Source organism: Apteryx rowi, unplaced genomic scaffold (assembly GCF_003343035.1).
Source record: "Apteryx rowi isolate R43461 unplaced genomic scaffold, aptRow1 scaffold_136, whole genome shotgun sequence".
Classification (NCBI taxonomy): domain Eukaryota; kingdom Metazoa; phylum Chordata; class Aves; order Apterygiformes; family Apterygidae; genus Apteryx; species Apteryx rowi.
The window spans coordinates 1,332,435-1,356,932 of record NW_020447597.1 but is presented as its reverse complement, the minus strand read 5'-3'; the positions used below and the strand labels follow the sequence as shown (position 1 = coordinate 1,356,932).

At 39.1% G+C, this 24,498-nt stretch overlaps 1 protein-coding gene across 5 annotated transcripts; it reads right to left on the bottom strand.

Moving 5' to 3' along the window:
• Nucleotides 1-2,409: 2,409 nt before the first annotated feature.
• On the bottom strand, nucleotides 2,410-16,578 carry TMEM71 (transmembrane protein 71). 5 transcript variants are annotated; one of them, XM_026057074.1, is made up of 11 exons: nucleotides 16,478-16,560; nucleotides 14,774-14,855; nucleotides 13,216-13,273; nucleotides 11,925-12,137; nucleotides 10,897-11,066; nucleotides 10,244-10,423; nucleotides 9,628-9,703; nucleotides 9,072-9,121; nucleotides 8,821-8,890; nucleotides 7,246-7,272; nucleotides 2,410-5,960 (listed from the first exon to the last, which is right to left on the bottom strand). In XM_026057074.1, exons 2-10 carry the CDS (start codon nucleotides 14,811-14,813, stop codon nucleotides 7,266-7,268), a joined length of 864 nt encoding a protein of 287 aa, XP_025912859.1. In that variant the 5' UTR covers nucleotides 14,814-14,855; nucleotides 16,478-16,560; the 3' UTR covers nucleotides 2,410-5,960; nucleotides 7,246-7,265. The 5 variants fall into 5 exon arrangements, with proteins under 5 accessions (XP_025912859.1, XP_025912862.1, XP_025912861.1 ...); XM_026057077.1 differs by lacking the exon at nucleotides 8,821-8,890; XM_026057076.1 differs by lacking the exon at nucleotides 9,072-9,121.
• Between the last annotated feature and the right edge of the window lie 7,920 nt (nucleotides 16,579-24,498).

Here is a 24,498-nt window from a genome sequence, read left to right as displayed (position 1 = left end):
GGCCGAAAGCGTGTGTTTTTAGGATCAGTTCGAACAGCAGCCCGAAACGCGGCCTGCCGGGTGCGCGGTTGTTTCGGCCTCGGGCAGTTTCCTGCGGGCTCTCAGCTGCCTGGGTTACCACACTGTCACTTACACTTACCTCACTAAAGCTGAAGAATAAGAGCGCCGGCGGGAGGCCTCAGCGCCGGCTCTTACAACGGCTGTTCATCGGCAGCTGCGGAAATTGTCCTGTCCGACGTTTTCCATTTTGCAGTTGATATAATGAGGTGTCGTGGCCTCACGTGCTTGATGAAACAGGTTTCTGACCGGCAAAGTTTCGGCACCCTAAACCTGAAAGAAACTGGATGGGAGATGGGACATTTGGCAGTATTTGGGACTAGACATTTAAAGACAACACAAATGAGCTTTACAGATTTTTCATCTAATCCTTATCAGGTGATCACTAGTCCAATTGAACACGGATAAAAGTATTCAAAAATAGTGTTTGATCACACAGTGATAAAGGTTTTTTCAGACATACATTTAAGTTAGCTAAACACAGGTCTTCCTTAGTCTAAAGGTCAAACCTCAAGATCATCTTCTACTGGAGTAAATTCACATATATTTATAAGTTTAAGTAGGGCTGTAGGATTTTTTTTTCTATGTTTGAATTCATTTAGTAAATCATTTGCTGCTAATGCAATACATGAAATTCCCCTTGGCCACTCTGCAACTTTCTAATTTTATTGCCATTTCGAGAGTAAGAGAAAGGAGGTGTCATTGATTTAAAGCTGCTAAGTTTTGTGGAGGTAATGAGACATAAAGGAGTAGGCAGTAGTTTATACGCTCATAGTTTAAATTCCTAATTTATCCTTGTCTATCCGACCACATGAAGGACAAAGATGTTTACACAGTTGGTTAAATGGCACCACCTTGTGGCCCAAGAGCCACAGAAATTAAACAAAACAAAACAAAACACTGCTAATGCTTCCTCTTCCTATTCATTTACTTCACATTAAATTGCAGGCCCTTTGGAATGATGACTGTTACAGCTGCATGTTTTACCAAGACTATTAAATTTTTTATTTGAGAAAATAGCTTGCATTCAAGGTAATCAATTTAAAAAGAGAAAAAAAAAACTTGTTCTTGCTGTCCCCCATATTTCAAATGCTGTGTCTACACTGTATTACACTGAAACACCTAAATTATTTCATTACGTCCAAGCACGTTTTTCCAGCCTTTAGCAGGGAGTCTATATGATAGCACTGAAGAAAGTAAAATAAAATGCACGCTGCACTGAATTACAAAATCCCCCTCAGAGACGCACACACAGGCCTGGCTCCCAGGCCGCTCCCCCTACTCGCCGACTGGTCCGGCTTGATGCTCGCTAGYGATGGCACGCTGCTTCCGCTCTGGTTGCTGGCACTCAGACCTCCGCGCACACCCGTGCGCACAGAATAGAGTCCCTCACCCAGGAAAAGAGCTAGAAATGGAGTTTAGTGAGAAGACATGGCCAGGCAAGCGCACTGCCCAGCAACCTGGTTACATGCAAGTGGCCCCTTTATCCCCTTATCCCTGTTTTCCCATGCTTGTTTCTTCCCAAACCACCTTGACTCCTCCCTTTCTCCACCTTTTGGTCCTTCTCCTAATAAGTTTTGTGCAGTCCCCAAATGCTGTTCCCCGGCATCCCGTAATGAGCCCCGTAGCCCTCGGCAGTACTTGCATTGGTCTGCGAGGTGACAGGGAGCTGTGACTCACCGGTGGTGTCCCCGGCCCATGGGCTGACGCTCTCCTGGGACAGCCCTGGGGGGCCAGGGCTCGTGTCTCTGGCTGCGTTTTTGGGGTCCCCCGCGGCTTCTGTGCTCCTCTGTGTGTGTGGGGATGAGCTTGTTATCACATAACCTAACAGGACTGCGTAAATGGACACAGCATTGGCATTTTGACTCCTGTGTCACCTGACATACATGGGGCAACACTACATGCTAAAATAGGATAATAACACTGGTTTCCTGTCCTTATTAAGACTGCATGCTCTTCAGCATGAGGATTATCTTTTACTTTATGCTTAATACAACAAAGTGTTCAGCCTGTAGGACATTAGTGTAACATAAATAAAGAAAATTTTATGTAATTTGCAGATACCATATTGTACAGCTTCTCAAAAGATTTCTGATTTATTTTCAAATGAAATTCTAAATTTGATAATTACATACATTGATCTTATTGTGTTCATTATTTTTCATATAGTTATTTTTAACCCTAATTATGTATTAGGAGCTTCAAATAATAAGAACCCTCATTCTTAACATGAGGCAATGTACATGGCAGAGATAATGTAACAAGCCACAAGACAAACAGGAGAATGGAGCTGAGGGAAAAGAAAAAAGGTTCCATCTGGCATGCTTTCCCAAAATAAATTCACTTTACCACCTTAATAAATTGAAAATTTATTTGTTAAATTCATAAAACAGTGCAATATAAAATATCAGTCCATGTCATGACAAAGTAAGCTTTATAGCATTATTATTACAGTGCATCAGAAGTATTTTGAATATGTGCTCACTCCATCAAGGTATTCTCAGGTAAGATCACACTCCATAGTATTTGATAATCACAGACAAATCTTAGTTGCTAAAATGTTGCAGGTCAGATTCTTAGCTGGTAAAAAACAGCTGATTCACATACACTCAGAATCTGAACCTATGTCTTTCTATTAATTTTCAATTAAAATATTATTATTATTATATTCTATGGTGGTAGAACTCAGTAACTGTAGGAAAATGAAGCTTTCCTATTCATATCAATGTACCAACAACTCCTGTCCCAAGGAGCTCACAACCTACAGGTTAGGACATAAGCTGACAAATAACAAATTTATTGGAATATATGCAATTCCTAATAATTGCCTTCATTATTAACAACACCCTAAAATACAGTAAGAACAACATCTTTACGGCTATCTAAATGCCAAGGATAATATGAAAAAAGCAGCACGACAAACTGTACAAAAATATAGAAACATATTTACAAAACACTCCAGCTAATTCACAAAAAATACACCAAGAAGCAGATTCTACAGAACCGGGCTGAATGGCCACACCTATTTTCTGTACCGACACTGTTTATACCATACCATTTAACTCAAAATGTAAATCTTAGTCCATATGGTTTGATTTTCTATGTGTAATGCTTTCAGGATAAATACAAAACAGACTTGCTCACACACTAGAAATGTTATAGGCTACGGGATGCCATAAATATTATCAGACATTGCTCCTTGCTCCTGTTCATTTAACATGAACATTCACACTATTAAGTACTACATGATATACAGTCAGGAATGGCCCTGAAATTCAGCTGAACTCAGCAAGAAATGGGAGAGTGTAAGACAAGGTGTAATGATAAAAATAATGGTAATGAAAGGTATGAGACCATGTATAGGGGGTTATAAATTTTTATCTTGAAAATCTTTAATTCTTTTTTAAACTCAGGTGCTATATTAAAATTGAGTCAGAGTTTAATCATTGAGGACCGAAATATAAAATTCTCTCTGTTTCTAGATGTGTCAGTTAATCAGCAATCAACAAATGGTTTTATTTTGCTAGAATTACTGTTTAAAATTATCCTAGGCTTGATTCTCCAGCTAACAGAAGTTGCATATACTGATTACTTCTAAAAGTCTGGATTTAAATACTTAGGTTTGAAAATGTTGCCTTTGATTTTCCATCAGACAGATTTTGGCTTCGATTTTTCATCTAACAGGACTGAATATAACATTGCACTCCTTTTCAGAGGAACAATACAAGGTTTGCTTTTGTCCATTAGAATATAGGAAAGGGAGCTGTCAAAGCCAACCAATCCGATTTCTTCATGAATAAAACTTAATTATATATTAATAATATCAATTAAGGGCAGATCTTAACATATCCTGGCATCTTAAAGCCAGTTAGGTATTTTTACCCATTGAACTCCAACTGCAAAGCTGTCACAGAACTTCCCCCCTCTCTTGATTTCAACACTTCTAATTTCCAACTTATATTTTTTCAAAGACAGATTACAACACTTCATTTTAGATTAAATTTTTGGCAAGCTGAATCAGCCTTTTCTTTACTTGATACTGTACCTGCACTAATCAGTTTACTGTGAAAGGAGGTTTTCCTGCTTTACATCATAATCACTTCTATGACTGCAGCGTTATTGTAGTCTTAGACTTTTCTCTCATTATGGGATTTCAATTTCCAGATTATTCTTCCAGGAAATTATTTTAACAATAAAGATCTTTATACTCCTTTAGTTAAAAAAGTGCATTTATCAAAAGACCTATTATAACTGACAATAAAGTAGGTAACACGAAGTATTTATAAACGTCACACAATGATATTTACTTTCAGTGGATTCTATAGTTAGTAAATAAAGCAGCAGAAGCATTTAATACTGACAAAATTACTCAAGTGTAGTAACTATAAGTAAATATGAGTATGAATATTATAACTACTATTATAGTTACATAATGCATAAGTTTTATGATGAAAGACATTTTATTGTCGCTATTTATTGAAACTATAAAATATGGGGTGGCTACACCAAAAGGCCTGTCTTCATATGAGATCAATTTAATGCACCGGGCAAAAGTAAGCTACTATTCAAAATTGGTGCCTTGGGTGAATTCCCCTGTTTGAGTTCTTTATGCTTATCTTCAAAATGTAACCAGCTTATATTTACCCTTGGCAAGAGAAACATGCTTTTTAAATTAATTGCAAGCACCCTTTTCCTCACTCTCTCACTTCATTGGATTTCTGGTCCTAGAAATACAAATATAACTGCTTGAGCCTGGGTTAGACGTGGACAGACAGTGGAGTTTTATTTTTCTAGATTCTTTCTCCCATGAAAACCTTTAGTTTGCGTGCATTCGTTGCAGAGGTTTAAAGTCCCTGTCATTATGCCTGTCTATCTGATCTTATCCCATCTGCAGACCTGAACCTTCCACAGGCAATATTTCATATCTGATTTACCAGCTGGGGCTGTACTAACATTGCTTTTAGCACAATAGGGGTCAAGTAGACTAGAAACAGCATGAGTTATAAAATGATTTGGTAGGCAATAGCATACTCACACATTATCATCATTTTGGTGCATGGAAAGATGAAATCCATGCTGTCCTAGCTAAACTGGCATATAAGGAGATATTTTAAGAAGCAGATGATAAGAGCTTGGAGTCACAAGATAACAGGTTTTGATTACCCACAGGATTTATGTTTAATTTTGTCTCCGTGGTAGCAAAGATCCAAGATAAAAAATAGTGCTCAGTGCTTCTAAAGTAAAGTTTATAGCTGCAGGGCTCTTTTTTTACCTGAATCCAGGTAATTCTGGTTCGTCATTGCTTTGCGATCTCCTATTTCCTGGTTTTCTGAAAGATGCCTTCCTGGTCTCTAATAATCTGGCCTGGCACTAATTTGGCACCATTAACTTTTACTTTTTCTTATCTTTCTCCCTTTTTCCTCTTTACAAAAGGTTCGGCATAAAGGCCATAAGGCAACGACAGACATGATACAGTAAAAGCTTCTGAAATATGTTACCACGTGTGCTCCAACACTATCCAAATCCATTACCTTTGATAGGATATTGTTACAATAAATTAATACATAAAGTATTTGAAAACATCAGCTGTTTATCAAAAGATGAATTAACAGGGATTGCTAAACATTTTTAATATCAGTTTACTGTCAAAGTGCTTGTAGGACCCCATGCCTACATAGGACCTCATTGACACAATGGACTAGGGCTACAGCAATTGTTTTGCATGACTGCTTGCGGTCACCAAGAAGAATGGCCTCACCTATACTTTGAAAGGAATCCAAATAAAGCTAAAATGAATTGTATTTTGAAGGAAGAATACTGACAATTCTGTGGGTTGTTTTTTTCCACAGGAACATCTGTAACAGTGGCCATAAGTAGGTACCCAGTAGTTTGTTGTTGAAGAGCTGAGGAAAATAAATTTGAGGAGAAGGAAAAATGAAAACTGTTAGTGAACTGGTATTGCAATGTACCGAAGTAACTACTCTGCCTTTAAGTTGCCTACAAAAGGCAAGAGACAAGCTTGTTTTGAAATGCTTGGGATCTAATCGTCCACAATCTCTGTCCTGTCTCGCAGTATCCTGTGCCAGCTTGTGTTTTAGTTTGCTCCTGCTAGGCCACCAGTCCTGAGTTCTGCATTCCTTTCTGTAGTACCTACTTTGGTTAATACTGACACGGGCTTTCCAAATCAAAGTCAGCTTTAAAGCTCTGGTGCTGCTGTCCTTACATAAGCAGTCCCACTGACTTTAAGAAGTGCCACATCTAGTGCCACACTTTTGGGCACACTGGATGAATAGGATGTATTTTTCATCACAGGCTTTAGTAAATCTTAAAAGTAATCAAACGCCTGCATACAGTTCTAAAATCCTTTGTTCTCAGGATGAACACCCTCTTTTTACAGGCTAACTCAAAGGGTTTCCAGGTTGCATCTGCAGCTGCGCAGCTGCCTTTACATCTCAGAAATTGAACTGCACTCATCCAGGGAACTGATGAACAAGGCTGTTTTATCCATACTGTGAGGGACACAAACCTGGGCACAACTCCATTTTTTTCCTTCTTTTCCTTCTTATTTTTTCAAAGCAAAAAGATAAAAGAAATATGGGAGCCAGGACTGGGATGGCCAATTCCAGTACAAAGAAATCAGTGGTCTTGTTTTAAGGTCCTGAGCTGCTCCAAGGCTTAGAAATGATTGATAAGCAGAGATCGAAGACTGAGGGTGAGTCTTGACTGAAAAAAAATAGCAAAGAAAAGAATCTATAAATGTTTTCCAGATACTCTGGACTGATATATGTTGATGCTGCTTCACTCATTCAGTGGAGTGGTACCAAATTAGAGCAGCTCAGCACCTGGCCCTACTTTTCTGGTTAAAGTTTGAAAGAGTAGGACTTGCTTTGCCTGTTACTGAAAACATGCTTTCTCTGGGCTAAAGTGCAGTGGTTGTTTAACAGCTTACACTCTTTAGCAACCGTCGTCAAACAATAGAAAATATTTCATCCAAATGAAATCAAAGAGGAGTTTTAGACAGCAAAGTGGAATAATTCACAGTGGAAACTGGCAAAGGTCCCATAGCTAAACTCTTTTAATGAAAAGTTCCAAGGAACCTTTCTGGCATGCTCGAACTCTATTTCATAACAGAGCCCACGCTACAATGTATGGAATACTTCAGCTTTCTCAACTTAAACATATACTTACCAATTATTCTTTCTTTCCAATTATTTCCTGGAAAAAAAACATAGCATACATTTTTTATGTCCTAATTTAAACCACACTTTGTTATAATCAGTGTATCTATAGGTTCTTGTTTGCCAAATGTATTTATGCCATAAGACTACTTGTTTGAGCAGGTAACTTCTCACCTGTGACGAAGGCGAAAGAAGTGGTCTCTGTACACCAGGGACTGAAAAGCTCTCACAGTGTATTTGTTTTCCTTTGGTGAACAACAGCTTCATGTACGACTGAGGGCTAAGCTATTGAGGAAGTCAGAAAGCCTTAGTTTGGAGCCTGGGTTTGCAACATGCTAGCAACACCATCCAAACTTGGTGCCATTGATTTTACTGGGATTAATGACATAGCGACAAAGTGAAACCTACTACCCTTGAGTATTTAAGGTGTTGTGCTAAGACTCTGAATACTGAAAATCTGAGACTCATTGTAATATGGCTTTCCAGCTTTTGCTTTGTCATTTCTAACTTCCAACGTACTGAATTCAAAATTTAAAAGGTCTGCCAGATTTGACCTGTTGCCCTCAGGATACATCAAACTCTTGAACCCTGTCCCAGTTTCAGAAACATTAGCAGTGTCCTTTTGAGCTTCTCTTTCACCACATAAAAAGTCAGATAAGCCCAAATGCATTTAGTCTCTGCAATATTTTAAATGTTTACACACTCAGAAGAGTTTTCTGCTGAGTAGAAAGTCAAAGGAATGACAACTCATAAATCCAGCACATACATACATGCTTGCAGCATGGAGGCCTAAATATGAGCTGCTCTAGAGATATACTTCAGACTTTATTACTATGTAAATATTTTTCTCCAAAAGGCTTTAGAAGCTACAGCTCTAAGCAAAGGTTTGAAATAAAGAAGTTAGAGCAGCAACATCATCACCTTTGTTCAATTCAGACTGATTTAATACTACTTTCTGTGACATTTATCAGACTACAGTATAAGCCAAGGTCAAAGCTCTGTCCTAAAACTAATAGTGCATTGGGTTAGTCGGGCCAAGTCATATCAGTTCTGTAGTCCTTGAATGGGGCTTGGTGATGTCCTTGGTGATGTGGCTAGCATATCTTGCTGCTTCTGATTTTTCCAGTCCAAAAACAAAGGCACAGCTTGGTGGCCCGAGAGCAGACTTCAGTGCAAGGCTCAAATGCATACCTCTCGATTCATAATAAGATACTATCCCTGGTCTATCTTTGCTTGTCTATGTTATGGCACATTAGGCTTATCTTTCTTTTCTGCTAACAGATATCTGCTATTGCAAATTATAAAAAGGTATATAAAAGGACAAAAATTATAAATGGGAAATTTATATGAATACAAATAATTAATGATATTTTGGTATTCATATTTGTATGAATACAACTTTGAATACAAATAATTAATTCATAATTATATGAATACAAATAAGTAACAGGAAAAGCCAAATCCTTCATCAGTAACTTCAGATCATGCCTTTTATCTTATGACATGAAAACAGCAGAAAGAATCTCTCCCTCCTCTTTTTAATATAAAATTCCTCTAGCCACTGCATGACATTGGTGCTACTTACCCAGACTTAGTTTTGAAAGATGTGACAAGACTGATGAAAGATGACACAGCAGTATCTTGGGACAAAAGAACTGTCAGGTTTAAATGCAAAATTCTGTAATTGATTGAAGAATGCATTCTGACCCCATATGCCCACATATTGCTCTTATCAGCATCAGTAAGAGCTGTAGATATATATCTAAGGACAGAGTTTGATCCTCAGATGTGACTTGGTAAAATATTGTGTTGAGTATAAAGAAAGTCCGTACTTACAAACAAAAATTATCAGCAACAAAGTCACAGACAATCCTCCCAGAAAATATCTGAGAACAAAACAATACCCATAAAATTCAGAAAATGCGATGGATGCATATTGTGTTAATACAGGTGAAGACTGAGTGGAAAGAGGAGAGAAGTTTCTTGCAGATGAACCACCTGAACTATCCTAGGTGAACTGGAATTTGAAATTTTAAAATATTTAAGCTATTGAGGATAAACTCCTACAAGATCTCAGCATTCCCAGACCTGAGATGAAACACACATATTGGTGACTTCGAAAGACATGAATTCAGCCTGATTCTTTTCAGGCTTTCAAAAGCCCTGTCCAAACACACTTGAAAGTAGGTGTCATATCTGCATCCATATGTCTTATTTTTGTGCACACCTATATACCTTTGGTATTTTTTTGCATTGACTACCAAGTGCAAATATATTTTCACAATAAGACATATCTAGCTTTACAAATGTGACCCTTAATTTATGCTTTATTCACCAGGTGAAATGGAGTAAGTATTAATATAAATAGCAATAAAAAAGAAATAAAAATTACCTTGCACATATTGAAATGATTAAACACATGATCAGTACAGCCATTTGAGAGAGGATATTTCGCACTGTACTGGATTCTAAAACAAAAGGAAGCAGATAAAGAAAATAATTCTCATGAGTTTTCATGAAAGTAAACACATGACAGGAAGTGTTTGCAAGACATTACCTTCAGCCTGTGAGGCCAGTCTCCTCAGTTTCCCTTCACCTACAGTTATTCAAAACGGAAACCTAATTTTCATACTCTCAGTGTCTCTCAGGAGTCCTTTTCCACTATGATCATAGAAAGACCATACCCTCCAATGCTCTTATAAAATAAGCCTTTCTGAATAATTGCATTTTTTAGGTTTTGTCCCCATGGCCTTTCCTCCATTTTACTCCTCACTCTGCCTTTTTCTTCTTCCATTTTATCACTGAAAATGGGAGAGGAAAAAATGTGAGTGCGGCGGAGTAAATAAATAAATATCTGTTTTAAGATTTTATTATTTTTAAGCAGTTATTTAAAATTTATATTTCTTGAAATGCATTTTGCTCTGCAAAAGGCCATTTCAACATTTTTAACATGAGTATTATCAGTTCACTCTAAAAATAAAGCACATCAGGATAAGAACTTAACGTACCTGCACTGCTCAAAGTCTCTTCACTGTCATCTGTCATAAACTGGGGGCAAGATAGTGAAGCACAGAATGGTTTCCCGAGCTGAATTAACTCCTTGTCTTTGGTGAGAGAGGCTCCATTAGCTGCTGGAGCTTGCCTTTGTGATACAYGACCATTACATTCAGAATAAAAGTCTGAATCACCTACGAAAAGTGCATATGTAACTTAGCTTACACAAAAGAAGGGCTTTGACAATTTGTGCTAAAGAAAAAAAACATACTTAATCACAGGGAGGTTTCCAAATTGTTAGGTGTAGGGAATAGGCAGGTTCAACATACACAGGAGAAAACATGCAAAATAAAGACAAAACTGGATAAAACGTAACACAATGAAGTTATAAAAATGGCCAGGCAAAAATAGCAAGTGCTAGTTATTAATCACACTGGGATAAATCTCACTGGTGGTGACTTTGTATTCATATTCAGTCTAAAAATCCCTGTTGAGCATGAATGCCACTAGCTTGATTCACCAATTAAAATTCTGTCCTTCACCTACCCCTTACCTGCACATCTGGGCAGACAACCCATAGAAAAATTATAGAGACAGATATCCACTTCCCAATAAATACAGAACAGAATGTTTTAGCTAAATTACTTTATACTTGGCTAGAACTTACCAATATCATTCTGACTGACTTCTAGTTTACTGCATCCATCAGTCCACGAATCATCTCCATGGGAAGAATCCACATTGCTGAGAACAGTGCTGCTGAGCCACGGATTAGAGGCACCGAGATTGAACAAGCTGGCAAGAGAGCGACGGATTTTCTTTCTCCGCCTGAATACACTAGAAAGAAAAGAAACATTGTCAAGGGACAGAGTTAATCAGTCTTACTGAGCAGGAAACAGACCTCTAACGCGTGCAGAAATGAAATGAAAGAACCAGAATCCTAGGTGCTGTTCTTTGCTCCATCACGAGCCTACTCTGACCCTGGATATGGCACTAACGATGACTGCTGCACATTGCAATAATGGCAGGGAATATATTAGCAGAACGGTAGTATATCATGCATGATAGTGGTGTAGTGATAGTGGTACCAATGTGAGAGTGGTATTGTGATACCAAATGATACTACTGTTATTAGGCTCTGATATTATCTGAGTGGTCTCACGCTATCAATGAAAGTTTCACCCTATCCTATCCCATTTTGAGTGATCTGAATCCACTGTATTTCCACTTTTTTGGACTACATTTTATATACCTTCCTAAACTGATGCTTCTTCTGCAATTAAGAGAGTTTTTTCCTGACTAGGGATTCCAGGATCAAACCAGTCTTTTAGACCTTTTTCTTATTCCTTATCATCATAACACTTTATTGGGAAAATGAGCTGTAGCTCTTATTTCTATTTATTACACACAACTCCAACTACAACAGCAACTGTGTTCTTAACAGTAATATTAGACATGCCTGAAAATCAAGTGATTTTAATCAATGCGCTATTTAAACTAAATCAATGCGCTATTTAAACTAAATCAATTGAGATGTTCCTGTTAAGAAACACTGATACACCTAAATAAAGGAAAAAGTAAGAAATTATGTTATGCCAAACAAAATGTACGCAACCTCACAGGAATCTCCAGATGAGTCCAGAGATGTGGAGCCAATTGCCAACATTAAGTAAAACCTGTGTATAGTTCACTTACCGAACTAAATTTTCCTTATATGTAACACTTGTCTGTGATGGTGTCAGTGTTATGTTGCCTTCTTCATCGGACAGAAAACTGTCTTCTGTCAAAATGTAATAACCATTAGAAAGCAGCCGAGGGCTCCGGCGACATGTGAAAGGGGAGCCCGTCAAAGGATTTATGGAACAACACTCGTCACCAGTCTCATCGTCCAGAAAGGCACAAGCATAACTGAATGAGAGAGAAATGAAACCCTCTAATTTAGCAAATGTCTAGGTAGTGCAAAACCACAATTTAGTAATAATAAATTACATATACCATCAACTCGCAATTAATGGTGGGTGGTAATAACGTAGATTAAAAAAAATATAAATGGATAATGCTATTACTTCTAGACCTAAGGAGGTTCTCAGTCAACTAGAGTGTGTGTACCTCACACTTCCCAGAGCTTCTGATTGCACGAGGGCTTCGTGCCAAGTGGGGCTTTGCATGAATGCATGGAGCCAGCCTGAATCAAGAAGTACAAGGAGTGTTGCTGTGGCAGTGCTCCTGGACCTCCATGGAGCCATCACAACTATTCCAGTTTTGTGCTCCTCTGAGTTACTGGGCACGGTGTAAGCCTGAGTGCCTCTGAATCAAGGCAGGATTGATTTGCTCTTTATACCCTTGCCATACACAATGAAGAGTTAAAGGTACATAGCTTTTAATTCTCACAGCTCCTAGAAACTATGCAGCTATAACTACGTGGGATAAAGTCTACACACAGTGATAACTTCATCCAGCACCGAAATGCAATTAACTTTGAAATGAAACATAGCACACAAAAATATATTCTGTGGTATTTAAAATAGAAGTGAGTAGTGACAGAGGTGAAAGAATCTGAAATGCTGTGGACTTTTTCTGCAATGGGAATTTTATTTAGCTCGGATAGGCACTTATGTTGAGTTCTTTCTCCTCAACAACTTTGATTTCGAAGTGGCCACACAGTGACATCCATGGAAGAAAGGAAGACATGGAACTTACTCAGTGATTGAAATGAGTTTCAGTAGCAGGTTTCAGTACCCCATATGGCATGTTAGAGGGGGATAGCACACTTTCAGTGGAGGGGAAAGAAGGTGGAGCAGAAATACTACAAAACTTCATAATTGCAAAGCCAGTGCTTCTAAAGCTCCACAGCAGTACTTCTGAGCTTCATTTAAAGAAGTAATTAATATCAGCACTACGGTAGTTCTAAGTGGCCCAAAAGGGACTTTATGAAATCTCCAACAAAACAAAAATAAGATTAAGTAAGTCTAATCTTACTCAGTACCTTGGAAAAATATGTTCTGAGAGGCTGTGTCTGTGTTTTCCATCAAAAACCCTTGAACCTGCAGAGGCAAAGGACAAATAACAAGAAGTTGTTACATTTCTCTTGACAGCTCAAACAGATGACAGGTCTTCACTTACAGATACCTTGAGCAAATAAAAAGTATAAAGAAAGTTAAAAAAAGGAAAGGAAGGGAGAGATTAAAGGAGAAAAAAAAAGAGGAAAGAATAGAGGAAAGACACAAAGTTTACAGCAAATTGTTTAATATCAGCTCAACAAGGACAACACAGAATCAGAGCTAACCATGATCAAATACTTGTGCTCTGCAGAGCTTACTATCTTGGCAGAAATTATTAGGGACACACACATGTAAAAGCTACAGTAATTTTAATGGTATTTTCCCAGAAATCTGGTTCATGCTGGAAACAGTACATGCATTGGCAACAGTTACAGGGTGGAATGGAAGGGCTGCAGCTATCATTACAATATATTCTTCAGGTGATATTTGCAGACGTGGCACAACAGGCATAGGGAGAAGGAACAGTGGCAAATATTTGACAATAATATTGTGGCACGAGAATAGGGAAATAGGATTTGTCTGGATTACCAAGATTCAAGTCTGCCAAGTGCTGCAGATGTTCAGCATTTGACAGAATCAGTCTTAAGAAATATGAGCAATAGCTGTCCATTTGTATCTGTTATTACACTGAATGATAAAAGATATGATCTTTCTCTGTATTACCTTACCTTTCCTGTATCTTTTGATTATTATGCTTACAACACTGTTAGTAAATGTCCTGATTAATTCACCTATGAGAGGAGATAGGTCTAAGTTTTTTTTTTTGCTTTGTTTTGTTTTATATTCAATCACAATCTGAGACAAAGAAAAGATATAAAGATCAGTGTTTGCACTTCAGCAATCTGTTCGCCCTCATTTGGAGCTGGGTTGTCTGCCATAGCCTGGATGGGCAGGCTGGCTGAGCTTAGGGATTGGACAAGGTTGCCAAAGAGGGGAAGTAAAACTCTCTGGGATATTTTTTGCAGATCATTCCTATTACCTACTTCCATACACACTGTTTCTCCTGCACTTTGAAAAAGCATTTCACTTTACTGTGAGATAATTATGCTCCAAAGGGAAGCACTAGCAAAAACAGTCTGGAGAGAAGACAACTGGAAGAGACTTGGTGGAGGTGCAGTGAGGTCAAACAACACCAGTAAAAATCTCACACAGCAAATAGCACCAAAAATGAGAGAGTGCTGTGTGTACTTCACAGACTGACATGTTGTAGACCTATGTTACACATACAATTAGCTCCTGAAAGAATTCTTCTTATTTTAGGCAAAATCATGCACACAATTATGATTTTCAATAATGCAAAAATATTATACTCAGAAAATAAATTCATCTGAACTCTAAAAGAAAATACAGCAAGAACTTAACAGGTGGTTAGCAGATCTGGGTATAAACTAAAAAAGGCAAAATCCCAAATTTTGTCAGTCATCCCAAGTCCCCACTACACCAGATTTTATCAAAAGCCCAGACAAATGTGCATAAATTTACTTGCTGCTGGTGTTGACACAACATGTGATATTCCATGCATCTTGGGAAAGATTGTTTCACACACCCTGGGATTACAGATTATCTGTAAAAGAGTTTAAAAAGAAAGACAGGTCTGTTTTATTTTGTTTTGTTTCTAAATCAGGATATATAAGATATAATCATGAATATGTATCACATTTCTAGTTATACTATAGTCTACTGAATATTTTCCCTTAGGCAAAACCCATGTTGATTCCAGGGCAAACTTGTTTGAAAAGAAAAGCAAAAGCTTCAGCATCAATTAATTTAATTACAATTGTTTAATAATTGGAGAGTGAAATTCCTTCCCAGCTACTGAAACCCATAACAATTATATTGCACTTGATTTTCTCAGTTATGATAATACAAATCAGCAACCACTGCAAAAGAATAACTTTTGAGAATAATAGCTCACATACAGATATTGCTTTCATTAGAAAGTATTGACATATACTGAACAAAGTGACAGAACAAACCACAATTTTTCCATTGCTAATTTGAATTGTCACAAATTTACAAGTGAGGTATGTCTTTGCAGGACTCTTGTTTATCTGCTGCCCTCCACTGAGCTAGAACGTAAGGTAAAATAGAGTATATATGTTTATGATAGAAAGTGAGAGAGATCATACATATGTAAATATACCAGTGGGAGGTGATGAGTTTCTCTTTTGAAGAACAGTTTATGAGTAGTTGTAATTTGCAGTGCAGCATTTTTCTCTGTCATGAGTTTACACAGAATTGCTTTTAAACTATTTTAAGTAATGCTAATGCCAAGCCTCTAAAAACAGTCATTTACTTAGCAGGCAGTCCAATGGGCTGTTTCTCTATCCTCTGTTGTGAAAATTTTTGGTTTGTACATTAGTGAACAGGATTCTTGAAAATCATAATTAGATCAACATGAACACTGGAGGAAGCATGTAAACATCATGTTGTAGACAATGCTGCACAATTCTCTACTTTTATTTAATATTCAGTTACATTTCTGGGCTATTAATAGTGTGAGAAGATACAGTAACAACATAAGCAAGCCAAAACAAAGTATCTCAATCACCACTGTACAGTTAAGCAATAGGATTATATTCGTAACCCACAAAATGAACATCAAAAGCCAGCATCTTTAACAAATCTCACTAAAAGTAAATCTAAGACAAATGCAGCGATATTTTATGTCAAGAATTCACATCAAAGCTTAAGTCAAAATACTCCTTGTTCTGAAATTTCAGAACACCCCAAAACCCAAAAGATTCAGTCTCATAATATAAAGAAAAAGTCACTGTGAAAAACAGTCTATTTTAATCACCTTTCTCTCTGATATCAAATTAATCTTTAAGCCAATGATGCCCTCAATTGGTAGCCAACAATCCTAGGTGCATGTTTACATTGTAAATATTTACAGTAGCATGTACCAAAATATAGTGCTAACTTAAAATAGTTGAAGCCCAGGTAACCAGTTTTATTCCCATGTACCTTCCAAACACAAGTGTCTACATGAAACATTTTTATTTGTTCATACATATCAGTCCTTTTCTGAAGAGTATTCCAGTCTTCCCTCCCCGCAGGTAGTAATAATAACGTTCACAAAAATGCAAAGCTTCCTGAACAGCAGAATGTAAATCAATCCAAAGCTTAGTTCCTCCTTAGCTGACCAATGCATTAAAACATAAATATGTGTAAAATCTTCCAAACCTGGAAAATCCATTTCACTACTAAGAAACGTGTGCAAAAAAGTTTCTCATCAACAACTCGGGGACGTGACTGTAGAGTGCTCTTTCTGCAGCTTCCTGGAACAGAACAGCACTGGGTCTTCAGAAAGGCAGGTCTATGAAGTCCCTTGTTTCCCTTTGAAAACAGCCTGTGCAATCAGAAGCACAGATGCAGAATGAGGTCATGCTTCCTGTTAAGTAGCCTACATCAGAAGCATTCATTTTGAAGAGCAAACTGAAGATTAAGATTAGTCCAGTGAACTCTGTTGCAGATTGTTGCAGAATGCAAGAGCTATAAATAACAGCTCATTACAATTATGATACGGAGAGCAAAAACTGTACCTTTCCTCATAAAGAAAAGTGACATAGATTTTTGTTTCAGCTTCACTTTTTCATCTCACTCAGAATACTTTAAAGTGAAATATCCAAGTCAGTCCATATACTTGCTAAAATAGTCCATGAGTTTACTTTTAAGACTGAAAGGCTTTGATGTAGGAAAATCATCCAACTACCAAAAAATCCATGCAGTGACAAGATAATTTGCAAAAGCACTATTACACAGAAGAAGCATTTGGTGAGAGTTCAGAATTCATTAAGTTTCTTGGTTCAGAAAAATTATTGCAAATATATATCATGATAAAATTAAGATAAAATTAAGATAAAACTCTTCAGGAGAAAGGAAAAAGGCTATTTGTAATCACATTCATTGTCCCACTGCATATGTTTCACACCATGTAATGTATCAATTAATCCTATCCTAAAGTACACAAAAATAAAGCCAATTCTACACGGGAAAAGTAGTCTGAATAAGATGTCCTGGCAATCAAGATGATTTGACTGTAAAACTGCTACACAACAGAAGCGATATAAATTGACTACTTGACATGTAAAAATTAGACAGCTGTAGGGAGCAAAACTTCACCTTCAGACAAATCGATCAAATCAGCTAGTAGATACCTCTCTTGATGTCTGGATGTATCCAGACATGGATTTATGTTAAAAAAAAGCAAATAAATCTAATAGAATATAGAAATAAATGTATGATTTAATGACAATTTTTTCCTTGGAGAAAGGAAAAATACTTCCACTGACAACAAATAAATGTAAAATTCTCACCAAACAGAAAAGAAAATAAAAATTGACATTAGGCAATTAGGTTATTACAAAAGAGTTCCTGTATGGGAGTTTATCTAAAATGAACAATTAAAGGTCCTTTTGGTCAAAAGTGGAAACGGAGGGCCATGTTCATTTCTCATATCCCTTCTTCTCATTTTAGTGGAATGAAATTTCCTCATACCAGCGCGGAAATTTAGTCCAACAGTATTTCCATGGATGCATGAGCTCTGTCTCAAGACTTCCCAGGCCACCCTTTCTCTCTACAGCAAAACAAAGACAATGGACATACATTCCCAAATGGTCTTTAAAACTAGGTCACCTACTGAACATATATTCTATAGTATTATAGAATATATTCTATATATAATTTTCTATACTGAAGATAGATATTCTAAATATACATGAATTATCAGTGCAGGTTACTTCCTGGGAGTGTTTTCTTTTGGTTTCTCTTCATCTTTTTCTCAATAGGAAGTATTTAATTTTGAGCCTTGGCAGTTTTTTTGAAGTACTTTGGTCTTTGACTATAGTCAACTTTGGTTGACTATATAGTTAAAACATACTTTGTCTAACTAACATTCATATATGAAAATCACTGCTCCAACAGTTGTTGATGCATAAACTTTGTGTATTGGTAAATGCACAAAATCTTCTGTGTAAGAAATTACACTTCCTTGGCAGATATTATATGAAGATGGTTGATATTTTTGTACAGAGCTTCTGGTATAGCAGAGTTTTATAGGCAGGTGCTACCCCCTGATTTATACATAGACAAAAGTTTATATACAGCTGTTCTTTTGCCATCCCTGTTGCTCTTCAAAGGGCCTGCCCCACCCGAGGCCTCACTTCTGCCTTAAGATTACAAATTCTAGGAAATCAATATACCAGCAATCTGACTGTGCAGGAGTTTTATGTCTGTTACATGCATAACACATTCAGCCCACAAAAGGAAGGAAATGAGAAACTGCAATACAAAATACCACGTATCTTTTTACTCTTTTATATAGAAGCTTCTCTTCTCTCTTCTCTTCATGGTGGAGTACAGTGCATAGACCTATAGACCTTAGAGTTAGTTCTGAGCTTGCTGGTACATCCACACTGCTTCAATCTGAAAAATAGCTTACATGCAGTAATGCTATGGTAGCTACCTCCATGTTACACTAGTACAGATAGAAAAAGAAAAGTGTTTAGAAAGGATCTAAATCAATCAGGCCTGCAATACATAATAATACTTACCTGTGCAAAGCCACAGCTAGTCTGTGTCACATCTCCTTGCTCTTTGTTACGGTTTCAGAAGGAAATTTGGTAGGCATATAAACTTGATTTAGAGGTGGGAATAAGTTTGAGAGAAATTTTGTCCAATGTCACATCAATATACAAGAGCAATAGGAAAGCATATATAGGCAAAAGAAGAGAAGGGCTTCCATTAGAATCTGCAGCTCCTTTGAAAAAGTACCTTGAAAAAGTACTGCTTCTTTGAAAACTATATTAGCAGACAAAGAACACAAAAGGAGAAGGTTATTATCCAAATCCATCAGTCAAAGCAGAAGTCTAGGTCCCAAATATAAATGGTGGACCCTCTTTGTAAACTTCCTCATGAGAAGATGTGTGAATACTGACCATCACTGAACAGGAAGGAGGAAGAAACAACAAAAACATCTTTATTGTATTACCTAGCTGTCTTAGTTTCATTAAGTACTACAAAATTTCATGAATTAGCACTCTGAAGTGTTAGAGACGGCCAGGAGAGAGCCAGTGGTAAATATTTTCCTGTTAGCCAAATTATGTTCTAGCTGCATCTTATTGTAGAGCAATGCAATAGAAACATTGATCCATTGATCACTGGTCTGAATGGGGAATGAATAGGAATGGGGGTATTAGGGAAAGGGCTACATGAATGGCATGTGTTGGCACCTAGACTTGCAGGTCATCAAGATCCCAGCACGTGTACATGCAGAGTCTCAGGACACCCAGACTGGGAGGAAAAGGACAGGGAGTAAACCTGGTGGGACAGTATGGAGAGATTGACCACCATCACCTGGAAAGGATACAGAAAGGTACATCCAAACCCAGCAGATGGTTGCCAACCTAAGAAGAACCCAGGAAACATCAAGACTCAATTGCCTACGTAGCATGTCTTCTACGTCACTTCAGGCAGTACTGGACACACCACCTAGATAGCAGCATCTTGGTGCCTGAAAGCTGAACAGACCACCTGGTCATGCACATCCTTAGCACACCCATTTGGTACTCTATGTGGACAGATAAAATCTGAATCACTGTTAAGGAGTTTTCTTGCTACTTTATGAGTCCCAAAATGAAAATAAATGTTCCTCTGGAGGTGGTGATGTATGGCTGATCAGTGTACCTGGGACACTGGCTGATTTCTGTGACTGTCTTGATGTGTTCTACATGAACCAACAGTGGAGGATCTTGTATTGATGTGCAGTGAAGGCTTCTGGCCATCATATAATTCTAAAGTACTCTTAACGTATACTGAGAATATATAGTTGGGAAGATTTTGGTAACATTGGTTCATGAGACAACACTGGTTGATAAAGTACTGATGGTACTGATGTCATGGTCATTTCTATAATAAATCACACTGCTGAATGCATCAATGAAGATAGCAGCTAGCAGTGGTACTCTAACAGGGCTCTTCAAAATGCTATTCTTCCATGTGGGTTTACACAGCACCCTCATCAATCAGACTCTCTGTATGTAATTAACCGCTGTAGATTGACAGTGACTGAGTCACTTGCTGCCTCTGTGCCAGTATTTAAGCAGAGTCTACTTTGTTAAGCTTGCACAGAGTGTCCACAGGCCTTTCTGGAACGTGTTGCATTTCTTCCTGCTATGCCTATGCCATGCTTGCTTGTCATGTTTCCAGCTGAACTCATGCTGATGTCCTGAACTAGTTCAACTGCTAGGGACAAGAAAAGGCACAGCCAGCCTTGGTATCCAGTGGAGAATCATGATACACTGCACTAAACTGTGCATTTACAGCTTGGATGCTATCCAGTACTGCATAAAGATTAAGGATTTAAATGTGGCCTAGCAGGCAATTAAGGACAGAAAGCAGAACTATGATAGCCCTCCAGGAACCTGTCCATGGGATGCCAGCACAGACCCAGACCAAGAAACCAGTGACTCCTCCCATAAACATATGCTTGACACTTTGCAGACATTTTACAGGCAAGGTTGGACACTCAGGGCTTATCTCTGTGTTGACAACCACCCTTTAGGCCCTGAGCACACTTCAGCTTTCACAGGACCAAAAAGGAGACAGGAAAGCATTGCATTAGTTTTAAAAAGGGAGCTGTATTGTCCGCCAGTACATGTAACGGATTTGTCTTTATTCTCAACGCTGGACTCCATCAGCTTGGACAGATAAGAGTTTTTGAGTTTTGCTCTCCCTCAGTCCCAGATCCAGCTTCCCTCTATATGTTCATAACAGCAATCTGACTGCAGGTAGCAAAACTGTACTTGAAAGAGTGCATGTTTTGCAGTGACCTGCCTGTCAGGAACTGTATTTCCATCTCTTTTTCTCTTACAATATTTCCTGAAAGCCTCATAATTGAGCTAAACATACTGCTGCTGAGTGCTCAAAATGGTGACTCAAATACAGTCATTTCTTGCCAAGATATTCCTTCTGTCCCACTCCTCTATTAGCTATGAACTCAGCTATCAAAAAAGGGAAATCTTGAAAAATTTACCAGTAGATGTACTTGTGAATCAAGTGCTCTGTTGATTCACCAGAAAGTATATGCTGAATTACAGTCTCTCAGGGAGATAATCCAGAAAATCAATGTACAACCAGAGCAGGTATTACAAGTTTTGGTTTCAGTACTTTTCTCATCAAGGCCTTAAAAAAACTCAGTAAAATATTTACTGATGTGTTCAAAGCTACAGAAAACTCCCCAAAATCAAAACACAACCCAAAACATATGGCTATAATATGTAAGGCAGAAGTAAGCAACACATTGCACAGGAGATTCCAAGGCACAAACACAATTAAATCTCAAGAGGTCCAACATTCATTGCAAAAGAATATTCATAGCGCAGTGAGTGCTGTGTATGCCCACAAGAGATATCAAATGGATATACAGAAGGTGCTTAGCTGGGCTCTAACACAGCAGAGCAAAGCTGCCATCATCCAGAACAGGCAGCAGCTCCCTTCCAGCCATGCAATTGCATGGATTTGGGATGCTTTCACAGGTTAGACGTACATGTAAAAACACAAATTTTGTTACTAACCTGGCCTCAGCAGGTCTCATTTCTAGCATCCTCATCTTACCATACTTCAACCTTACAATAGTGCTAGTATTATATGCTATATACTAGCATGCCAGTATGCTAGTATATGCTATATGCTAGTATAGAGCCAAGCTATGACTCTTGTCTAATAGCTTCACGTCACCTCTCTAATGTGCAGTGAAATACAGTGCTGTGGCTGCAATACCTGTGCAGCAAACAGCCAGCTCTCTCGGAGAAATCATTTCTTGAGTTAACAGCATTCTGCAAAGATCCAGAGTGTAATTGGGTAAAGAATTCCCAGCTTCAGAATCTTTCAAAACTGGAAAAGACTGGGGTTGGTGTCCCAAACCTACTGGGTTACTGTTTTGTTTGGTTTCCTTGGCAATGACTGTCAGTTACTCTCTTTTCCCATACAAGGTCAGAAAAAACTCCAAAACTCAGCCACCTCAGGATATTTCCCAGCATCTGGAAAATTTAGGGCTTTAAAAGGAAAAGAGAGGAAGTGTTTGGTGAGATAGTGGAAAACTTCACAAAATGAGGGAGGGAATTTCTAGAGAAGAGGTAGTTTCTGAGAAAAAGTGAAGGACAGAGGAATCAAAGAAGAGGACATAGTAACTGAAGAGCTGCCAGTCAGGGTATCAAAGTGGACATAGGAGGTGGCAGGAAAATGACAGATGATGACGGAATAAAGCCCGGCTATGACTAAGCTTCGTACACAAATGGATAGAAAGGGGCAAAGGTGCTGCTGTATAATGTTTGTTAGACAATCACTCTTGGCATGCAGGCACCATTTAAATACAAGCACCAGCAGTCACTTTAAATTTTCCCTGCTACAACAACAAGGGTAAAAACAAAGATGAAGTTTTATTTAGCTCACTGTTACCCTTTGGCCTCACTATCTGACACTTAAAATAGTCCTTTTATGGACTAATCTCAGCAGCCACAAATAAAAGAAACGGCAAAATAAACCAACAGATGTCTGGGTCTCTTATCATAGTACTGTTTTCCCAGTTGTTAGATCATTCTCCCAGACCTTTTCTGAACTTGATTTTGGATGGTCCTTCTGAACTGTAAGTTTCTCTAATAATGGTGTACTGGTGCCAAGTACAGAGATAATGTCACCTCTCTACTCCTACTCAGTATTTCCATGTACATGTGCTTTGCAAAGACTGCATTAGTCTTTTTAGCATTAACAGCACACCATGAGCTCATGTTCAGCTGATCATGAACTCCTCTCTTCCCCCTCCAAGTCTCTCTCTGTGAGTCACTGACTGGCAAAATAAAATCTCCTATCCCGTTTGGTTTCCAATTTATGGTCTGTAGAATAGTCACAATGCTAAAGACATGTGCTTTGCAACAGGATTAAACATAACATTTTGTTAGGAGCGTAAGGAATGAAATCTATCTTCCTACATCTCTCTGCTTTGCAATGTTCTCATGTCTAAAAGGGTGTAAGCRTCTGAGCCTCTTGGTCCTGGAGAGATCAACAGGGTCACTTTTCCCTATCCAGGTGGGTATTTTAACAAAACAGACTTGAATAAGATGAGACTTTTGTCTCTCTGTCAARCCTGAATGAGGGAGGACAGAAGTCTCAGACCTAGATCGGAATTGCACACTGGCAACACAGTCATGCAAGCCTCATTTTCGTAAGAGACAAGACTATATATCCGAGACTTTTTTGTGCTAAAAAAGTCTTGGCTAAAGTTACTGCTCACTAGTTTTGCTGTGAAAGATAATAGCTGCATTTTATTGGCTTTGCAGACTTAAGCACATCATCCCCTTGCACTATGTCCCAGCCCAGGTGGGACAGAGAGCAGGAGGCATCCCGGGTCCTGCGGTCCCCATGGGACACCCCACCGCCCTCACCCCCGGGCAGCCAACATAGGCCTGAGAGAGCAGCAAGGGAATGGAAAAACAAAGCTTTTTTTTTTAATTTATTTTCCACATGGCTCATTCCCCCTTCAGTTTCTCCTGCTCACTCCCATTTCCTTGAAAGGAGGAAAAAAAAAAAAAACATGGAGGGAACAAAACACGACAAAAAACCCTCCTCATAAGTGCCCCCCCCCCGCCGGACAAGCGGCCTCGCGCGCGCTAACGGCCATTAAAACCCAATTTCGCGCCCCGCCCCTCGCCTCCAGCCGAGCTGTCAATCACCGCGCAGTTCTCGCGCGCATGCGCGCAGCCGCTTCCCTTTGTCTCCCCGCGCTTTCCCCATCTCCCTCCCCCGCCCGGCTCCTCCCGGCCCCGCCCGGCCCCGCGCGCGTCACGCGGCGGCGGCTCCGCAGTCACGTGCCGGGGGCGGCGGCGGCGGCGGCATGGCCACGGGCGGTGGCCGGGGCGCGCGCTGACCGGCGCGGTAGCGGAGCGGAGGATGGCGGCGCTCTGGGCGCTCCTGGTGCTCGGTGAGTGCGGGGCGGTGGCGGCGGAGGGGGGCTCCGCGGCTCCCCTCGGGGCTGCGCCGTCGCCGCCTCCTCCGTCCCTCGCCCACCCTGCGCGGCGGCGCCTTCCCCCCCTCCGCCCCGCTCCCTTATTTCTAAATTTCTATTTTTCAATGAGTTTCGAGGCGAGCGTGTGCCGCCGGGCGGCGTCTGGCGGGACGGAGGCAGCCGCTTCGGGAGCGGCCGCAGCGGG